The 20,069-nt window shown below is 53.6% G+C and overlaps 3 protein-coding genes across 10 annotated transcripts in view; 1 reads left to right on the forward strand and 2 right to left on the reverse strand.

The window, feature by feature from the left end:
- Window positions 1-9,441, forward strand: part of NUMA1 (nuclear mitotic apparatus protein 1) — a 72,189-nt gene extending 62,748 nt beyond the window's left edge. For 4 of the 6 annotated variants that reach the window (XM_042904330.1, XM_042904331.1, XM_042904329.1 and 1 more), the window contains exons 15-26: window positions 181-222; window positions 1,699-1,767; window positions 3,149-3,259; window positions 3,365-3,583; window positions 3,684-3,841; window positions 5,204-5,450; window positions 6,308-6,536; window positions 7,073-7,209; window positions 7,575-7,751; window positions 7,931-8,044; window positions 8,133-8,354; window positions 8,707-9,441. In XM_042904330.1, coding sequence (XP_042760264.1) covers window positions 181-222; window positions 1,699-1,767; window positions 3,149-3,259; window positions 3,365-3,583; window positions 3,684-3,841; window positions 5,204-5,450; window positions 6,308-6,536; window positions 7,073-7,209; window positions 7,575-7,751; window positions 7,931-8,044; window positions 8,133-8,354; window positions 8,707-8,718 — 1,737 coding nt within the window. In that variant the 3' untranslated portion in view covers window positions 8,719-9,441. The remainder of the gene's footprint in view (window positions 1-180; window positions 223-1,698; window positions 1,768-3,148; window positions 3,260-3,364; window positions 3,584-3,683; window positions 3,842-5,203; window positions 5,451-6,307; window positions 6,537-7,072; window positions 7,210-7,574; window positions 7,752-7,930; window positions 8,045-8,132; window positions 8,355-8,706) is intronic. The other 2 variants (XM_042904333.1, XM_042904332.1) reach the window with 2 other exon arrangements.
- Window positions 9,417-13,929, reverse strand: LOC122199360 (interleukin 18 binding protein). Its single transcript, XM_042904349.1, has 6 exons — window positions 12,185-13,929; window positions 11,746-11,839; window positions 11,212-11,409; window positions 10,445-10,568; window positions 10,208-10,355; window positions 9,417-10,001 (listed from the first exon to the last, which is right to left on the reverse strand). Exons 2-6 carry the CDS (start codon window positions 11,765-11,767, stop codon window positions 9,918-9,920), a joined length of 576 nt encoding a protein of 191 aa, XP_042760283.1. The 5' UTR covers window positions 11,768-11,839; window positions 12,185-13,929; the 3' UTR covers window positions 9,417-9,917.
- An 87-nt stretch (window positions 13,930-14,016) lies between these two features.
- The window catches only part of RNF121 (ring finger protein 121), an 83,476-nt gene continuing 77,423 nt past the window's right edge, over window positions 14,017-20,069 (reverse strand). For all 3 annotated transcript variants that reach the window (XM_042904339.1, XM_042904340.1, XM_042904338.1), the window contains exons 7-9: window positions 17,854-17,987; window positions 17,123-17,224; window positions 14,017-15,392 (exon numbers count right to left, since the gene is read on the reverse strand). In XM_042904339.1, coding sequence (XP_042760273.1) covers window positions 15,272-15,392; window positions 17,123-17,224; window positions 17,854-17,987 — 357 coding nt within the window. In that variant the 3' untranslated portion in view covers window positions 14,017-15,271. The remainder of the gene's footprint in view (window positions 15,393-17,122; window positions 17,225-17,853; window positions 17,988-20,069) is intronic.

Raw genomic sequence — 20,069 nt, forward strand, 5'->3', positions numbered from 1 at the left:
GGAGGATCCAGGAGCCACTGGGGACTAGAATGAGACAAACTGGCATTTAAAAACGATTAGTAGAAATCTAATTCCTTGAAGGAAAGTATCAGAGCCGCAGCGAGGTCAGCCTGGCAGCAGGGCTAGTGTCTTTTTGGCCCCCATCTCACTCTGTCTTCGTTGCTCCTCCCCCATGCACAGGTGGAACAGCTAGAGGTATTTCAGAGAGAGCAAACTAAGCAGGTAATGCCTGGGGTCCCCGCTAAATGCTGGCTGCTTAAGCGGTGACCCATCTCAGTGCATGACCCTGGCTGCAGCTTGCCTCCGCCTGCTCCTGTTGTGAACTGTTTGTGAAGGGGGCAGGGTCAAGCCATGGAGTCCAGGCCCGGGCTGCCCAGGAGTGTGGTGTGCTGGGCCCTCTCTTGGGCCTCATTCCACCCATCCCAGGTCGGCCTCTCCATCCTTCTCCTGTCCTTTTCTCTCATCTGTCTGTCAGGGATGAGGGGTAGGGTAGGCTTCATCTTTCCCTTGTCCGAACTGGTGACCGGCAGTCCTTGGGATTCCCAAATCTCCAAGTCCTGTTCCCAGTTTGGATGCTGAACTAAGAGTAACAGCAGAGTGACCGTGGGCCTTGCTTAACACACAGCCCCCTTCTTTCCTGCAGAAGCCGTAAAGGTGACATGAAAGCAGCCCTCACAGGTCAGGGAGGGTTGTGAGCTCAGGACACCTGCCCATCACCCTCTGGGGCTTTAACCTGGAGCATGAAATAGAGCTGCCTGGGAGCAGGAAGGCCAAGCTTGATGAGAGACAGGAGGTGGCATGGTCTGGCTGCCTGGCCCTCACAAGGATCTCCCTGTGCTGCCCTAGACGTCAACGCTATCACACTGGTTTCTCCACCATCCCTCCTACTCCTGTCACCTCAGGCCTGCTGAGGAGTCGGGCCCTCCTCTCCTTCCATTGCCCGCCTCCTCCAGGGAGCCTGAGATGATGGGGACAGTCAAACCCAATAGCAAACAGTCAGCAATGGAGCTCCTGCCTCTTGTCTTTGCTGTTCATGCTTGAGCTCCTGGAATGCCTGGAGGAGCCAGCAGGGCTTGGGCTGTTCTGCTCCCTCTCCGCCCCACTCCCTTTTCTCTTCTCTGTGGGAGTGGGGTGGGCTTTGGGTCTGAGGGCTGCCCCTGTCTGCTTCCCAGTGCTAACCACAGCAGCTACACTGCTAGCACCAGCCCTCACAGCCTGTGGATATTGGGAAGAGGTCTGAGCATCTGTGCACCTTGGCACTTTTGGGGAGGAGTGTTGGGTATTCATCCTTGTCTGCTAGTTACAGACTCGGTCCCTTGTTCCTGTCCCCAGCCTGGGAAGCTTGGGGCTGTGAATGGTGGCAGTAAGTAGTAGGGTGGTAGTGAGGTGTCAGTTCCCCAGAGTGAATTCTCTTGAATCTGGAGGCTGTGGGGCTCCGGCAGGCCTGTCTCTGCAGGCTGGGGGTGGAGGTGAGCATGGGCAGTGGCTCTGGCAGCACCTGTGTGTTGGGTCACCTCCCTTAGGTCCTGCCAGCCAGCCTGCATCGCAGGGATAAATCCCTAAATGGAGGCCAGAGAAAGGACCAGAGTTTCTTCTTCTAGGAACACTGGGGATTTATCTGGGGGAAACCTCCTAATTTCTCTGAATATCGAGGGGAAGTCCTCCTGAGTTTTCTCTTCTCTTCCTCCCCTGTTCCAGGTGGAAGAACTGAGTAAGAAGTTAGCTGACCATGACCAAGCCAGTAAGGTGCAGCAACAGAAGTTGAAGGTGGGACAGTGGGGGGATGGGCCATCTTGTCAGCCTCAGAGCGAGAATCGGGGAGGGAAGGGGCTCTGTGAGCCCTTGGGCTGTAGTGGGTATGGGGGCAGAGGCGGAGGTGGGCCTGGCATGGCAGCTTTACACCTGCCTGTGGCTCAGGAGCCCCTGCATGTGCCTTCTTAGAGCTTTCAAGGGAACACTGGGGTGGCTCCCATCACTCAGGCCTTCGCTGTCCACTAGTTGCCCCTAGTCATGTGTGGTTATTTAAACTAAATTAAAAATTGAGTTCCTCAGTCACGCTAGCCACATTTCCCTTGCTTAAGTAGCTATGTACGGCTAGTGGCTACCATATCGGACAGGGCAGATACAGAACATTTCCATTCCTGTGGAAAGTTCTTTGGATAGTGCTGCTCCAGACAGCCTAGCTTTGAGGATTGTCAACAATGTTTAATACTGCACTGTAACTTAATATTTGTCATGCTTTCAACAGCGTCACCTTTTTGGTTTAATACCTGCTTTTCTGCAGTTCAGTCTTCACAGCTTTTACTTAGGGGCAGAGGAATTAGGCACCTGTGGCACTAAAGCCCCGTGGTGGGTCACAGGAGCTGGGAGCAGAACTTCATTTCCATGCCATAATCGTGTGATAAACAGATGCTGCTTGTCCATTTCGGGGCCTTCTCGGTGCTAGTAGATGTAGGAGAGAGAAGGCCGGGTAGTCCATTGTCTTCTACAAGCTAAGTGCTCTGCTCACTGGCATCACAGGGGGGACCGAGATCTGGACATGGCCCCTGCTCCCAAGGAGTCTGTGGTCTGCATAGGAGGCAGTGCAGCATCATAAAAGCCCACACAGCCTTTGAGGTTGGGTGGAACAAGGTTCAGATCTTACTCTGCTATGACCCCGGTCAATTTGTTTAAATCTCTGAGCTCAGTGTCTTCACCTCTGAAACAGATGAAGTTACTTCCCGGAGCAGTTGTGAGGAGAACAAGAGTTCCCGTGTCCTCTGAGAGCTCATGTGCCAAGTGCCTAGCTTTGCACCCAAGTGTTCCCTGAGGATCAGCCCCCTTCCTCCTTGGGGAGACTACTCATGGAGAGAGAATGAGACAGTTTGTTCCTGGGTGCAAAGAAGGCAAAGATAGGGCTGTCAGAACTCTGCCAGAAATGGCCTTAGCCAGACAGGGAAAGCTTCTGCAGAATGTGGACCTTGAAGGGTGTGTGGTATGGCAGTAGAGTAGGCGCTAGGGGCGGGGGTAAAAGGATTTTTTGTGCGAGTCCTGAGAGGGTCTGCAGGAGTCTGAAAACACCATGGAACCCAGGAGGTTAGGGCAGGTCCGTGGATTTGGGTGCACTAGCCAGACCAGCCACCCTGATCAGCGTTGTCATGCGTTCCAGGCCCAGGGAGGGGAGAGCCAGCAAGAGGCTCAACGCCTCCAGGCCCAGCTGAACGAGCTGCAGGCCCAGCTGAACCAGAAGGAGCAGGCAGCTGAGCACTACAAGCTGCAGGTGAGGCGCCCCCAGCCCTGGCCCACTGCTTCCTCGCCCTGCTGCCCTCCAGTCCCTGCCTCCCCCTCACCCCCACCGCCCCACTCGTTCTGTATGCCCGCGTAGATGGAGAAAGCTAAGACCCACTATGATGCCAAGAAGCAGCAGAACCAAGAGCTGCAGGAGCAGCTACGGGGCCTGGAGCAGCTACAGAAGGAGAACAAGGAGCTCCGGGCTGAAGCCGAACGGCTGGGTCGGGAGCTGCAGCAGGCTGGGCTGAAGACCAAGGAGGCTGAGCAGACCTGCCGCCACCTTACTGCCCAGGTGCGCAGCCTGGAGGCACAGGTGCGTATCCGGTCAGATGGACTCCACCCTGTCATGTCGGACCCCTGTGCCCTCCTCTCCCAGGCTGCCCCTGCTTGAGGCTTCTCTTCACTCTCCTCAGGTTGCCCACGCTGACCAGCAGCTTCGAGACCTGGGCAAGTTCCAGGTGGCAACTGATGCCCTGAAGAGCCGGGAGCCCCAGGCGAAGCCTCAGCTGGACTTGAGCATTGACAGCTTGGATTTGAGCTGCGAGGAGGGGACTCCCCTTACCATCACCAGGTGAGGAGGTGCCCTGTCTCTGTCTTGTTCACTGAGTGCCCACCATGTGTCAGGCTGTGTCTTGGGCACTGGGGCTAGTGAGATTGAGAAGATGTCTCTTTGCCCTCTGGGAGCTTTTTCTTAGAGGAGAAGACTAAGGAAACTGTCCGAGGTGTTCGGCCAGATGTTTGTGTAGGGCACACTGGGAGTAAAAAGAAATGAGTGCTCAGAGAGGGCTTCATGGAGGCTGTCACTCCTGCTGAGTCTGCAGAGGAGCGGAAGGTGTGTGTGCTCCGTGAACAGAGGAGAGCAAAGGCTGAGAAAGAGCCTGGCTGGGCTGGCAAGTGAGGTTGGGTGGGGCTGGCTAGACTCCTCATTGAAGTTTAGATTTGATCCTGAAGGCACTGAGGGATCTTGGAAAGGCTTGAAATTAAGGTAGATGTGGTCCAGTTTAATTTTTTTTTTTTTTTTTTTAATTTCTGTTTTAGAGAGGGCACGAGTGAGGGAGACAGATAGAGGGAGAGAGAAAATCTCCAGCACACTCAGGATGGAGCCTGATGCCGGGCTTGATCCCATGAATCTGGGGTCATGACCCGAGCTGAAATCAAGAGTCGGGCCACCCAACCGATTGAGCCTCCCAGGTGCCCCTAGAAAGTTTTTCCGATAACCAATGTAAAAGCTGAGATGTACCCATACTGTTACAAAAACACTTAAAAAGTAGTAATGCATTTATTTACCCCTCCGCATCCTCTGAGGTAGGTTCTGTGATTAGCTCCTTTAACAGATGAAACTGGGGCATAGAGGGGCAGTCCTTTGCCCAAGGTTCCACAGTGGCAGAGGCAGGCTTGAGCCCGGGCAGCCTGGTTTGAGTCCTTGCTTGTCACCAGGCTGGCACCTCCCCTCAGGTACCATTAAATCTAGGTGAGAAGAGAGGAGGCAGACCGTGGAAGGACATGCAAATGGAGTGGCGTGTGGTTAAGTGAGCTCCTGGACTTGTCCATTGCATTGGGCTGGAGGGAAGAGGTAGGATTGAGCTCATGTTCATGGCTAGGGGACCCAGGTGGAGGCTGCTCCCATTCCCTGAGGCAGGAGATCCAGATGGATGGACTTCATTTGGACATGCTCACCGTGGAGCTGAGAGTTACCAGTGTTAAGGAGCTCAGATAGCCATGGAGATAGATGGGCTGACCAGAAATGGAGAGTGAAGGGAGGACCCAGGTCAAGCAAGGGCTCTCCTTGATGCCTTTCAAAAATCAGAGAATGGGGTGCTTGACCTGGTCTGCTTGTAATAAATGTAGGAATTGGGTCATTTTGGAGCAAAGGGATGAACAAAATTGCCTTTTAGCCCCAGGCATGGCACCTCAGCAAGTCTCTTTCCTACAGCAAGCTGCCTCGAACCCAGCCAGATGGCACCAGCATCCCTGGAGAGCCAGCTTCCCCCATCTCCCAGCGCCTGCCCCCCAAGGTAGAATCCCTTGAGAGTCTCTACTTCACCCCCATCCCTGCTCGGGGTCAGGCCCCACTGGAGAGCAGCTTGGACTCCCTGGGGGACGTCTTCCTGGATTCAGGCCGGAAGACCCGCTCCGCCCGTCGGCGCACCACTCAGATCATCAACATCACCATGACCAAGGTCAGGCTGCTGGAATTGGGCCTGCAGGACCCAAGTGATGCTCACTTGCTCTTAAGGGCATCTTTCCCGTCGGGTGCCTCTGGAGGCAGGCAGGGCTGACTAGTTCATGTGTTACAAAGAAGCACAGCCTCTTGTGTAGAAAGGGGCAGGGCTGGAATTGGATGCCTAAGGGATCTAAGGCTGGTTTCTTTCCATGTGTAGTACTGACCCCGTGCAGACCGAAAGGAGAGAAGATGGAGAAGTTGCAGCCCAGCCCTGTGCCTGCAGCATACCTCCTGGGTGGCTGAGATGCATTGTGGCCGCCCAGAGGGCTGCCTGCTAGGTTGGGGGCCCTGGTTAGCCCTTGTTTTCCGTATCCTGAGGAGGATGGGGAGTGGGGAAGGTTCGTTTGGTGTGGGCTACCTTTGGCTACCAAGAAGCTGCAGAAGTTCTAAAAGATTCTAAAAGGGCCCTGGCAAGCTTGGGCTGAGGGTCAGTGGAGGCTGTGGGATGAGCCTGACTATGACTAGCTCAGGAGACTGGCATTCTAGCCCCAGCTCTGCCACTCCCTAGCTGTTACCTGTGGGTTGGTCACTTTACTTTTTTGCACCTTGATTCTAAAATTGTCTGATAACACACTCTCTTCCCTCTTTTAAAGCATTGTTAACAGACTCAAATGAAAATGGGATAGCCTTGGCACCTTGTGCAGGATTCTTAGCAACAGGGCCCATTCCTTGTAGATGTGCAGCTAAGGATTCCTGCAAAGCAGTGGGAATACATGCTGCTGCGGGATCCGAGGCCCTATTTAGGAAAGTGAACAGGAGGCACCTTTATGGATTGTCAGGGCCCCACTCCACCAGATCCATTCTCTCTTCCAGAAGCTAGACGTGGAAGAGCCGGACAGCGCCAATTCATCCTTCTATAGCACACAGTCAGCCCCTGCTTCCCAGGCTGGACCACGAGCCACCTCTTCCACCCAGTCTCTAGCCCGCCTGGGCTCTCCTGACGATGGCAACTCCGCTCTGCTCAGCCTGCCTGGCTACCGGCCCACCACTCGCAGCTCTGCTCGCCGCTCCCAGGCTGGGGTATCCAGCGGGGCCCCTCCAGGTGAGGGGGCCACAGGGACATAACACACACAAAGAAAACCCCAGGCTGACTATCTTCTGGCACCTCACCGACCCCTCCTCCCTGCAGTCTCAGGGCTGTGCTGGGCAATCAGGCTGATGTTCATCTCAGCCAGGGTGAATGGAAAATGGTCACAAGGGAGCCTGGGACTCCCAGTGGAACAGTGATGCTCAGCTGCTGCCTGGAGTCCTCCATTACTGTCTCAGGTGGTAAGGGGTGCCAGAAGGGCGCCTCAGGGACCTTTGGTTATCAATTCCTGGTCCTCAGTTTCTCTAGGGTGTCACAGCCTCCGCATACGGTATATGACTTCTTTTGACCTCCCCAGGGAGAGAGCACACGGAGCAGAGCAGGACTCTAGGGTACTGGGCTTGAAGTCCACGGGACAGGTGGACAGGAGTGGTGGCCACAAAAGTTGGCAAGAGGCTAGGACCCGTGGGAGACCTGCTGCCTCTACCCTCACTCTTCCTGGCCTTCCTACTTCCTAGCCCCACCTGCTTCAGTTTCCCTGCCCTCCACAGGAAGGAATAGCTTCTACATGGGCACCTGCCAGGATGAGCCTGAGCAGCTGGATGACTGGAATCGCATTGCAGAGCTGCAGCAGCGCAATCGAGTATGCCCCCCACACTTGAAGACCTGCTATCCCCTGGAGTCCCGGGTGAGCTCCGGGGTCACCTGCACGGGACCCACACTGGCTCTTCTCCTCCTCCCTCAGCGCTCCATGCGGACCCAGCCCTAGTGCCCTGCCTGGCTCTTTGGCCTGCTGCAGAGTGACCTTATGCTTCTGGTGGAGTAGCTGGCAGAGAGGGGTTCGGGGTGAAATCACTGTGGGTGGGCCTGAGTCTGTGGAGGAGGTCTGCTTGGGACTACTCTGCTCTGACCACCATGCAGGGCCTGAGTAGAGAAGACAATGGGAAGGGAGACCTTCTGCAACAGGAAGGCTTTAGCTGCTGCACACGCCGGGCCCGTGAAGAGTTCTGGGGTGGTCCTGCTGCACTGACCCCCTCCTTCCATCCCATCCAGCCTTCCCTGAGCCTGGCTACCATCACGGATGAGGAGATGAAAACTGGTGACCCCCAGGAGACCCTGCGCCGAGCCAGCATGCAGCCAGCCCAGATAGCCGAGGGCATGGGGATCACCACCCGGCAGCAGCGCAAACGGGTCTCCTCAGAGCCCCACCAGGGCCCTGGTACCCCTGAGGTAGGTGACCCTGATTCCTGTTTTGTTCCATCTAGCAGGCTTCTCTCTCCAAGAGTCTGATGCAGGGACAGGGGCTGTTGGGAAGGGAGGTTTCCGGAGGGAAGTGGTGTTGACTTACAAGGTCCACTTGGCTCTGAGACACACAACTGGTTTTGGATGTGAACTCTTCTTCCCCGTAGTCTAAGAAGGCCACCAGCTGTTTCCCACGCCCCATGACTCCCCGGGACCGACACGAAGGGCGCAAACAGAGCACTAATGAGGCCCAGAAGAGAGCAGCTCCGGCTGTTAAACAGGTCACTGGGGGCTGAAGGAGATCCTAGAGGGACCTTGCTGGCAGGGCCCAAGTGCAGCCCAGTTTGACAGTCCTCCCCTCCCCGACAGGCTGACCGCCGCCAGTCGATGGCTTTTAACATCCTCAACACACCCAAGAAGCTCGGGAATAGCCTGCTGCGGAGAGGAGCCTCCAAGAAAGCCCCATCCAAGGCCTCTCCCAACACCCGCAGCGGGACCCGCCGCTCTCCTCGCATCGCCACCACCGCAGCCAGCGCCGCCACTGCTGCTGCCATAGCTGCCGCCACTGCCACCCCTCGGGCCAAGGGCAAGGTGGAAGCACTGACAGGGAAAGGAAGGGGGTGGATGGACTCTTAAGAGTGGGTGGAAGCAGGGTACTCCCCCAGGCCACCCCTTGGGAGGCTTCCACTGTGTGGCCCAGCTAGGCCACTGGGGGTGGGCTAAGAGAAGGTGCTCTCTTACTAGCTGCTCCCTGAGGACAGGAGACACAGGGCAACTCAGCACAGCCAGCAACTGATAACCTGAAGCTAGATGTGTCCAGGTCACACCAAGGAAGGGATCCTAGTCAGAGAGGTTTGGGGCTAAAAGAGGCCTCCTCGAGGCCAGCTGTATCTGCTGGCATCACAAGTCTCCAGCCAAGTGACTGTCTTTCTCTCTCTTTCAGGGAAAGCACTGAAGGACCAGGACCAGTGAGAGGCCCCACCTGTGTCCTCAGTGCCGACCTCGCCTGGTCCTTTTCCTTCTACTGTCCCTTTCAGTGCCTTCTCTCAGCTCCCAGGCCAGCAGTGGCCAAACCCCTACAGACAGTGATGCCTGCCCACATCCCCGGCCTGGTACCTGGATCTTCACAGGAGCCTTCGCTAGGTGAACTGAGGTGTTCTCAGAGTTGTCCCCAGAGGCCTGGAGTGTCTGGGTCTTCTCCCTACCTTGCCTCCTGACGTTTTCTTAGAACAAAGTCACTTCTCCATCACAACCAGACTTGAGGCTGGCTTTGAGTGGCTGGGCCCAAGGGCCTCGTCCTCCTCAGCCTCTGAATCCAGAAGGGACCATTGGAGGAGCAGGCCCTGGTCCCTGCTGCTCGTGGTGGCTGGGCCTAGCAGGCCCTTGCTTTTGAAGTCCAGGACTGGACATTGACCTAGCGGGTGCACCTAGAGATGCTCCCATCCACCCAAGGGCTCAGCTGCCCAGAAGATGCTCTTTTCCAGAACAGATAGGCCCCATGCCTGGGGGTGGCAGTGGGGAGTGGGAGGGGAGCAGCCTTCAGCTGCACCTCATCCCCCCTTCCCCAGACTTAAAAGTGGGGTGGGATTTTGGAGTGATGGGAAGGTTTTTAAGGGCCAGGGATGGATCTTTTTCTAAATGTTATTACTTGTAAATAAAGTCTATTTTTCTCCCTTAAGTGCTGAGCTGTCTTGATTTGTGTGGGAAAAGGGAAGTTTAGGTTCATTAGGGTATTTCTATCTTTGTCCCTGCCGAGTGTCCCAGACTACCTGCCTTCTCTCAAATCCCTTCTCCTGGCCTTTCTGGGGCCACAGGATCTTCGCACACTTTTTTGAGGGCCTGTGTTCCCGGACTTTAATTTTGTCTTTAGCTTCTGAGTGATAGTCCCCCTCTTCCCACACTCCCTCCTGGGACGGGCCAAGTTCTGTAAGTGGAATGAGGACTTAAATGACAGAGCAGATGTCATCATGCCTCCACTGAAAAATCATTTATGAGTACCCATTGTGGACCCAGGCAGCTGTGGATCAGAAACAGCATCTACCCCCACCCTTCCCTGGGACAGTCCATTAAAGGGAAAAAAGAATATTAAGTCGATGCAGAAGGCCTGAGCTGCAAGGGCAGCTCAGGTAACGACATTCATCCAGGTTCTGGAGTTCACCTGTCTTGATGGTGAGGCAGAGGGGACCCGCTGGAGGGTGAGGTTTCTTGAGTGCAGGGCACAACTGTCCTCGGCCCAGCCTGGAGAAGCGAAGGCAGACAAGGCTCAGGGCCAAGGGTGGGGACATCTCTCGTAACCTCTCTCCAGGCCATGCCTCCCCTGCCTGCATCCTAAGTTCCACTTGGGAGCACAGTGGACATTAATGGAGGCCACTCCGGGCAGAGCCCACCCTATCCTCCCCATACTACTACTCCTGTCCGTGGAAACCTCCACTCAGGTTTCTCACCCAGAGCTGGGCCACGACGATGTGACGCTGGGCAGTCTGCTCAGGATCGGCAAAAACACAGGAGAAGTTGGTATTGCGCAGGGTGGGGCTCAGCTCCTCTAGCATGAGGGTCGTCTGCAGCTGGGTGCGTGGGCCCCGGCGCTCCCGACTGAAGCAGAGGAGGAAAGGCCATGAGAAGACCATAGGAGGAACCCCAACCACCCCCCTGCCTGCCAGCCTTGCCACTGCACCCCTCACCTGATGCTGCCCTCCCTCAGCCGACCTGGGAGGTGTTCGATGAAGGAACCATTGCCCAGCCAGTACAGGATGCTAAAGTGGGGGAAGCGGCTACAGGCGGTACAGGACAAGGTCAGCGTTCCATCTAGGGACACATGTGGCTGTTAGCCCTTCTGGAGAGCACACCCTCCCCTCCACCATGCTGCCCTCCCCCCTGGCTCCCACAATTCAGGAACTGGATTACTGCTGTACACACCACCCAGGTGGGAAAGTCCGTTAATGGGGAAGTGTGGTTGTCTACAAGGCAGGCCTGGGGCTGAACAAGAGGAATTTGGGGACGGGTCCTTGGTTCAGATGACGACTCCTGACCCTGTTTCTTCAAGATGGCCTTTTCCAGTGCTCAGCTTTGGGGACTCTAGGAGCCCTGGTCAAGGAGGCAGTAGGCCACTGCTCCTCTAAGATGGCCAGAGGGCAAGTGGGCTTGGGTGGGGCGCAAGCTGGGCCTCGGAGCATATTGCAGTCAAGGCTCTGGGAGCCCTCTGACCATCCTTATGTCTGAATTCTCTCCATCCCATCTTGGGAGCTGGGCCCTGCACCCACACTCATGATGCTGGGTGGGAAAGGGGATGCCGAGTGCTCTGGCAAGTGCCCTGGCTGGTGGGGCTACATGGCAGAAGGCAGTGGAAGGGGGCAGCTCAGGAGTCAATCCCACCTTTGGGCCCTCTGTGCCCACAGCTCACCCCCTGACCACCGTGCCCTTTTGGGCTCCCATCAGAATTGCTCCTTACTCAGTGGGACTTCCAGTTCCGGCCAGGTCACCTCCATTGCTGGGCACTGCTTAGCTGTTGGGAGCCCCGAGGGGCAGGGGTCCTTTGTGATCCCAGATGAGCCAGTGAAAGCGGTGGTGGCCTGAGGTAGAGGTGTGGCTCCAGCCAGGTGAGAGACTATGTGGGCACATAGGAGCAGGACAGGCAAAGGCCTGGGATCTGAGGGCAGGACAGTCACAGAGGTCAACTGCTGTCTGACTGCCTGGAAATACTCAACATCCTGGCTTGGATCTTGGCTGGAGAGGGAGCTGCCTGGATGCAGCTCTGGCCGAGATTCCTGGGCTCTGCCCAGGGAATCAGAGGGGCAGAAGGACTCCTCGGGCCCCACCTCTTGGCCCTTTCTGAATGGAGAGAGGCTGGACAGAGGCTGAAAGGGAGAGCACAACAGCAGGGTGGAGCTCCCCTGGCGGAGGGTGTGTGTGTGTGTGTGCCTGCTCCACTCCCTTCTGTTCTCAGGCCCTACCCCACCCGCCCTTGCCAGCCCCTAGGTCCTACCTGGTGTCCGGTTCTGTCTCATGGTCTTGACGGATGTGTAAGGAGCTGGCGTGCCTGGCTCTATTTAACTGTGACAACTTCCTCCTCTCTGGGGCTGGTGGGGGAGGAGAATGGGAGTAAACTACTTCTCTCACATCTTCTCAGTGGCTTGTCTGGATCCCAGCCATTTGTATGGGCCTGTCCTTCCTGTAGACTCCACAGCTGTCCCTTGGTCTGAACTGACTGGGTTGCCAGGCAATGCTATTTATTTACTCCAGGCTTCCCATCCAGCACAGGCTGGAGCTCTTTCAGAATGTAGCAACAAAGCTGAAGATCATCTAGTAACCGTCTTTCCCCACTCTAGCTCTTATTACCATTAACATTATGTGGTTATGTGTCCACTCTAACCCCTTCATTATAAGGATGGAGAAACAGACCCAAAGAGGGGCCAAGGACTTACCCCGTCACAAAGACAGGCAAAGCTCTCTTCACTGGAGCTGGTTCCGGGAAGGACAGGATTAGTGAAATCCTTCTGGGAAAACACTCTCCACTCCCCTCTATTTCACTTTCACTTTTGTTCTAACCATGGAATCCAGAGTAGGCTCTGAGTTATTAACAGAGGGCACACACATAATGCCAGTCTGGGTCCAGTCTGTACACAGCACCTCTTCTGGGAGCCGAAGTTCATGATGGCCCAGAACCTTCCTGCTAACTCACAGACCCCCCCTACTCTCCAAGTGGCATCAGACTGGATCTTTCGTCCCTGCTCAGCTTCACCCTCCCAGGGGCACATACGGTATGAACTTATGAGTCTCCTGCAGATGGATTCTTCTGTCCCAGTCAAGGGTTAGGACTCTGGCATCCACCTTTGCTCTTCGGAACCAGCCCTTGCTTCTACATGAGCAGACTTCATGCTTCTTTCACATTCACACTGATATTCAAGGGGTCAACTCTCCTTGGCACTGGGGGCCCCATATTGGATCGCTTTGACCACTCCAGGCTCAATGTCACACCAGCCTGTCATCCTGGCCTTTCTCAGGCTCTCCACTCCCTCCAACCACCAACCCCACCCCCACCCACCACCCCACAAACTATATGGCCAGAACTATAGGTCTAGGTTTACTAGGAAGTCTAAATTTCCCCCTACCTGGCTCCCAAGAAGCCCCAAAGAGCCCTCTTTTTCAGAATCCCCCCCCTTCAAAGCTCAACACTCAGTCCAGCTGTGTCCAGACCCACATGAGCCATGACACAGGAACTATGCTGACAGCACTCTCCAGCCTTGTGTGCAGGAACCTCTCAGAGTCAAGCTGAGGACTTGGAACATAAACTGGAGCTTTGGCCCTAAAAAGGAGAGGGTGCCTCCCAGGGAAGTAGGGGAGCAAGCAGCCCAGCGCTGGCTTCAGCAACAACAGAGCTATATGAATTCACCAGTCTGGTGGCTGATGGGACAAATGGAGCTGGGGCAGGGCCAGGACTAGGGTGGGGTTAAGTGAGGCACCTGGGATGCAAAACTGGAGTAAGCATTCACTATCAGGGTCTCGCCAGTGTCTGCAGAGGCAGAAAGACCAGGACTGGTGATTAAGCATGAAGGACAAGACCCAAGTGTCTGAGGTTTGTGGTCTCTGTGTTCTCTGTGATGGGATGCCCAGAATAGAACCAGGGAAGCCAGGAGATGGAACTAGGTTTGGAGTTCATGAAACTCCTCCCTGGGAGTGCCCCTATCTCTAGCCATCAGGTCAGGAGGCAAGGCTGCCTGGGGCTTCTGAGACAGTCCTTTGGGGGTGGGGTGGGGATGGAGGAAGAGGAGACAGCACTCTACCTTAGAGTGGAACCAAGACAAGAGTTGGGCCACCGGGAGGTCATGGGACTCAGGCTTGCTGAAGTATGAAAAGAGAGCCTTGGACAACCTGGTCTTGGCTTCTCACATGAGCCTGAAGTATAGGGGGAACAAAAGTGAAAGAATGATCCCTGGACCCTTCAACTGGGCGCACCAGCATGAGCAGTGGGGGACTATGGGAAAACACAGCTGGGTGAGAGAAGCCAAAGTTGAGAGTGGCTCATGAGAAGAGGTGCTGGCAGCAGGGCACTGACCTCAGGAGGTGAGGAAGAGAGTCACCCAGTGATGCCCCAGGGCCCTTCTGCCGCAGGACAGGAGCCTGGCATCACACCATTCCCAGGGATAAGGGGTGGGGCCAACTACCCCTAGGATCCAGCTCTCAAATGGGAATAGCAAAAGGCAGCAAAGACAAGGTACTCCCAGGGACCCCAGGGAAGAATAAAGCAAGATGGATGTTCAGCTTTCCAACCCAGCTCACGGAGCTTTATTCAGAATGGAGTGACAAGATCCTGCTTGGCTCTTGCTGTGCTTGAAGATGCAAGCCCAGCTGGGCCACATTCCCTAGGAACCCAGTGCTGAGGGCCCACGTTTACCCTCCCACTTCCTTCAGAACTCCTAGGACCAGAGCTAGGGCCTACCTGGAACCTGTTTTTAGATCCCTTGCCTGGGCCTTGCCCGCTTCTCTTCCCACCCACCTTCACTCCTGTTGCCAGGCCCGGGTAGGCCCCATGAACGTGGAAGCTGACAGAGGGACATTCCCTGGGCTGGGAATCCCCTGGCTGCTTCAAGGGAACACTGTCTGACGACAGGAAGGAGTCTTAACTGTCATAGTCCTTCTGCTACACACAAACAGACGCACATACTCTCTCTCAGGCATTCAGGGAAGGAAGTGAGTGATGTGGCAGGGTAGCCTTTGGCACGTGTCACCACTTCCGGGCTAAAGGTTCTGTTCACATAAGGGGCCTTCAATCACTGCCACCCATAGCAGTCCCCGTGGCCCAACTACATATGGATAGACTCTGTTCTTGGCTGAGTACAGCCCAGCTTGGGGACAGGTTACCCAAGCTGCTGCTGTTTCTGGTTGCCCCCAAACACATCCTCAATGGATTACGAGGTTCCAGGGCTTCTCTCACTAGAAAAGTCACAAGGTTCCACTTGCCTCAACCAGTCTATGGGACCTGGACAAGGGAAGACAGAGTCAGACACAATACCGATCCCAGGCCCAGACAGGGAGGAGGGAAGATACCTCACCCCTCAGTGCACATCTGTGGCACCAGGCAGAGCCCATTGGCTCTCCCACACTGAGCGAACCAGACTGGAGCCCCACAGAAGGAAGGAAAGATGGGGGTGGGATTGGCTGAGGCTCTCAGCCAGAGATGAGAAGGCTCCTTTAAACCAAAAATGTTGTGTCTCTGCTCCCACCCTGCTCAAGCAAGGAGGGTAAGGCCTGGAGGAGTTGGGGCAATTCCTATGCTCCACAATAAAAAAGGTTTTTAAATATATTCATCAAAATAGTATTCTTTTAAAAAGCCCCCACTGCTGACAGCCCCACTGGCTGGCTCTCCATCGTCTCCCTCCCCAGCCCGGACACAGCCGGAGGGGTCCTGAGTGGCCCAAGTGCCCCTTTGAGTCTTTCCCACCCAGGAGGTCTTGGAGGGCAGGGAGGAGAGTGCCCTGAGGTCCATAGTGGGTGGATGCTCTTCTTCCTGACTATTCCAGGCCCAGGATGTAGTTGATGCCTTGCACCAGGCCAATGATGACAGGCTGCCAGGCTACCAAGTATCGAAGCCAATCCAGCAGTTGCCCGTACATGACGTGAGGCCTCTCCCAGCTGTCAGTGTGTTAAAGAGGCTATGTGTAAGAGCTGCTAAGGTTGGACTAGGGGATGGGTGAGAAGGTCTGCCCACACTTTCAGCTGCTCCACAGAAATGAACCTACAAGGAGAGGAAGCCCCAGCCAGCCTCTCCATGTCAGAAGGAAGGGCTAAACCCAGAGAATGGGGGAAGGAGAGAACAGGGAACCAATGCAGAAGACAGGACAGACATGGGAGAAGGGTGGAAAGGTGAAACTAAACTAAGACCAACATGCAGAAGAGGGCCTCCCATGTAACACCTTCTCGAAGATGGACCCGTTGGTGTTAAGTAAGAATACACAGTCTGAGACTGCTGTAAGTGCATCTGTGCCAGTGGCTGCAGGGAGGTGGACAATGTGATAAAGTAACCCCAAAGGTTCTTGTAATGTCCACAATGAAGGCTTTCTAGGTCAAGGAAGGGGCTGAGTCTAGGGATCGAGTTGGAAGAGAGCAGGGAACAAGTTAGTCATGGGATAACCCTGGGCAGAGGCTCTAAGGAATCTCCACCCACCACTAAACACCAGGCCCTACTGAGGCCAAGAGGCCCCAGAGATCAGTTCCGTTCCTTTAACTTTATAACTAAATGCTGGGCCAGACATCTAGAGAGGAAGTCTGGGAATCCAGCTCTGGGGAAAGCAGAAAATGAACATCACGACACTGTGAGGGAACCCCTCCAATAGCATTAGAAAGAGCAGCCTGGCCCAATCCCTGGGAACTAAGGGAAGCCCCAAGTCTCAGCTCTACCATGGAGTTACTTAACTGTTCCTGAACTAGACCCTGGAATAACCAAACAAGAAACCTTATGGGGACAGGCCAGAGCCTCCTGTTCAGGGGCTGTGGGAATGTGCTAGGTGGGAATGCAGTGGCCCCTGCCCAGCCCAGCCAGTGACCAGGGGATAGGGAACCCTGGTATGGAAGGAAAGGGAGAGAGGGAGAGAGGGAGGAGAGAGAAGAGAGAGAGGGAGGAGAGAGAGGGAGGAGAGAGGGGGAGGAGAGAGCAAGTGAGTGAGCAGCCAGGGTAGGGAGAAGGGAGAAACCTGGGCCCCTGGATCCCAGGGGAAGTGAAGTGGGGGGGAGGGGCAGGGGCAGAGTAGTGACTGGGAAATTTCCAACAGACAGGCAGGGAGGAGGAAGAGGAAGGTAAGGGCAAAGTGGGGAAGGCCAAGAGGGTACAGGACGTAGCTCAGAGGAGCAGTGGTCCCGGGCTGAAAGTGGATGGATGGGAACAAGGAGTCCCTCAGCCATCCTTGCATCTTGCAGGCCCCGCAGAGGCATGGAGACTGTCTCTAGTCTCACATGTCACAGGTAAGGCATTACTTATTAGCTATATAACCTTGAGCAGGTTATTCAACCTCCAAACCATTTCATTTGTAAAGTGAGGAGGGTCACCAAGTTGCCAGAGAATCAAATGAGATAATGTGAGCAGAGCACTTTGTTGAAGTGCCAACCACACAGTGAGCAAACAGTAAGTTGGGCTGCTACTGCCATCAATTTACTGTTGGGGGATCTAGAACTATGATGAGAATCTGAGCTGCTGGTCCTGTCCCATGTTCCACCCCCTACTTTCCTAGACCACGAGCCAAATGGAATTGTGGGTATGTACCAGGCTGGGGGCAGGAGGAAAGGCCACAGAAGGACACAAATGCAGAGTGCTGGCCAGGACTTTCTTCCCACTGCCCATTCCCAGCAAGAACCCAAACAAAGGATACGGGTTGCTGAACATCCTCTTGAGATCCACCTTCTCTTTGCAGTAAGGACATGTCTGCTTCTTTCCCACAATGCACCAGCCGCGGATGCAGAATTCGTGGAATCTGAGTACCACTGGTCAAGGGAAATGGTAGGCAGCCAGGATGGCACTGGAGCCCCATGCCCATGCACTAGCCCTGGAGAAAGGTTCAAATCCTGGCTTCACCTCTTATTAGCTGTATAACCATGGACACATCCTTTCTCTCTGACCCTGTTTCCTCTCATGTGAAGAGAGGAAAATGATCTCTATCTTACAGCATTGTAGTGGGACAAAATGGAGAGAAGACATGGCACAGAATGGGCGCTGAGTAAGCACATGATAAATACTGGAAGTGTCATTCAGGGAGACTAGATTCTGATACTGAGCGATCCAGCTAGAGGATGCTCCTCTCTGTGACTGAGCCAACCTCAAGGCAGCTAGTACAGCCTCAGGCTCCTTTCTGATCCAGCCAGGCTATAAACACTGTTTACATAGGTGGCCCCCAGCTGTGGAAAAGAGTGAGGGAGGCTGCGATTTCCACTCCTGGGCATCAGTTTCTCTAGCAAAGAACACCACCCAAATGTCTGCCCTTTTGTGACTCTCTCGCACTTCAAGGTTTGGACAATATGCCAGGGTCATGACCACCCCCTCCTCTCCCTGACTAGAATGCCATGTGGCAGGAGAGATGTGGCCCAGGGGCTCCAGACAGGATACACATGATTGCAAGACAGCCTATATGTGTTCTCGATGATGCCCTCTTCACTGACATCCACAAAGATCTGCTGCCCACACACGGCACACACACTGTCCGAGAGGTGTTTGGTAGGCATGCCCGACTCACTGTAGAACTGGGAGAGAAGAAGAGGAAAAGACAGGAAAGGTGTGAGAATCAGCCCAAGTAGGAAGGTACCACAGAGGACTTAGGTCTTCTGAAGAGGAGGCAAAGTGCCAGGGGGAGGTCCCACAGCTAGAGAACATCTTTTATGTGCCAAACTCACCTCATCTTTGCGAGGTGGATGGGGAGAAAGGGACACCAGAGATGGGCTGGGAAGTCAGACCCAGTAGGACCTGAACACTGGTCTAGTCAGCATCAGGGACAAGGAAATCAGAGGTAGGAGAACTCAGGGCTGGCGATCCAGAGCTGTGTCAGGTAAGCCGCTCTGTGGCCAGACTATACTTCCACTAGAGATGGACAACATCTCTTCTCTAAGATTAAAAACAGTCAAATATCTTTGGTGCAATGTTGGTATGGTGATGAGGGCATTCCCAGACACTTGTGGCAGCAGCAAAAGAGGCTTACTCCTTTTGGGCAGCATTCGGACAGCATCTCAAACTGCCATGCCCTTTAGCCCACTGATGTCACTTCAAGTAAGGTAAAGAAGTAAAAATATCAAAAAAGCCTCATGTATACAGATATTCATTTAAGCATTATTTATAATTAAAGAAGCAAAGAGTTTTGCAATTCTGTAAAAAGTTAAATAGAATTACCATATGACACAGCAAGTCCATTCTTACATGTACCCACCCCCCAAAAATGAAAACAAAAACTAAACACACATTTGTAAGCCAATACTCAAGGCAGCATTTTTCACAATATCCAAAAGGTGGAAACCACTCAAGTGTCCATCTAAAGATGAATGGATAAAACGAAATGCGGTATATGCGTACAGTGGAATATGATTCAGTCATAAAAATAATGAAGTTCTGATCCATGCTACAACAGGCATGAACCTTGAAAACATCCTAAGTGAAATGTCAGACACCACAGGTCAAATATCATGATTCCATTTATATGATAAAATATCTAGAATAGGCAAATTCACAGAGACACAATGTAGGTTAGAGGTAGCCAAGGGCTGGGGGAAGGGAATGGGGCGTTATTGCTTAATGGGCACTGAATTTCTGTTTGGGGTGATGAAAAGTTTTGGAAATAGTGGTGATAGTTGCACAACACTGTGAATGTAATTAATGCACTGAACTGTACACTTCAAAATAGCTAAAATAGTGAAGTTTTAAGTTACATATACTTTACCACCATAAAAAATACCATAAAATAATAAAAACAAGCAAAGAAATGGAAATAACCATGCATGACTCAGAATAGGAGAATGCCTAAATAAATTTGGTACACACTCAAGGGACTGAACAGGCAGCGAGTCAACTGAAGCCTGAGGTGTAACAGTAAGTGTCAAAAATTGATGGCACAGTATGGTTGGTACCATATGTAAAGACAAGCCCAAATGTATACAAAGAGAAAAGATCAGAAGGAAATATGTCACAATGCTCACACCAGTGATGGTTTGGTAGTAGCATCATAGGTGGTATTTTTCTTTCTTTTTTTTAAATTTTTTTTAATGTTTATTTTTGAGAAAGAGAAAAAGGGTGAGTGGGGGAGGGGCAGAGAGCGAGAGGGAGATACAGAATCCAAAGCAGGCTCCAGGCTCTGAGCTGTCAGCACAGAGCCTGACGTGGGACTCAAATTCACGAACTGTGAGATCATGACCTGAGCCAAAGTCGGATGCTTACCCAATTGAGCCACTCAAGCGCCCATCCATAGGTGGTATTTTTCTTTTGTCTACTTTTCTGTACTCAAATTTTCCTTAATGAACATACATTACTTTTAGATTAAAGATTATTTATTACCATGGTGAATTACAATAACCAATTCCATGCTCCAAAAACAAACTTCAAATTTTGTATACTTTCCATGTGGTTTATTCCTTCTTTCTTTTTTTTTTTTTTTTAAGGTTTATTTTTAAGACAGAGAGACAGGGAGCACAAGTGGGGGAGGGGCAGAGAGAAGAGGGAGCATCCACAGCAGGCTCCATGCTGACAAGCAGAGAGCCCAATGCGGGGCTCGAACTCAGGAACCCTGAGATCATGAAGTTGGATGCTCAACTGATTGAACCACCCAGGTGCCCCTATTCTTA

Source organism: Panthera leo, chromosome D1 (assembly GCF_018350215.1).
Source record: "Panthera leo isolate Ple1 chromosome D1, P.leo_Ple1_pat1.1, whole genome shotgun sequence".
NCBI classification, from domain to species: Eukaryota; Metazoa; Chordata; class Mammalia; order Carnivora; family Felidae; genus Panthera; species Panthera leo.

What these genes read in the sequence shown, in the direction of transcription:
- LOC122199360 (XM_042904349.1), bottom strand. Translation starts at nt 11,767, where the DNA reads ATGAGACAGAACCGGACACCAG. An exon ending in CTGAGGGAGGGCAGCATCAG is followed by an intron (nt 10,356 to 10,444) that starts GTGAGGGGTGCA and finishes CCTCTGCTTCAG; the next exon opens with TCGGGAGCGCCGGGGCCCAC. An exon ending in TCGTCGTGGCCCAGCTCTGG is followed by an intron (nt 10,002 to 10,207) that starts GTGAGAAACCTG and finishes TCGCTTCTCCAG; the next exon opens with GCTGGGCCGAGGACAGTTGT.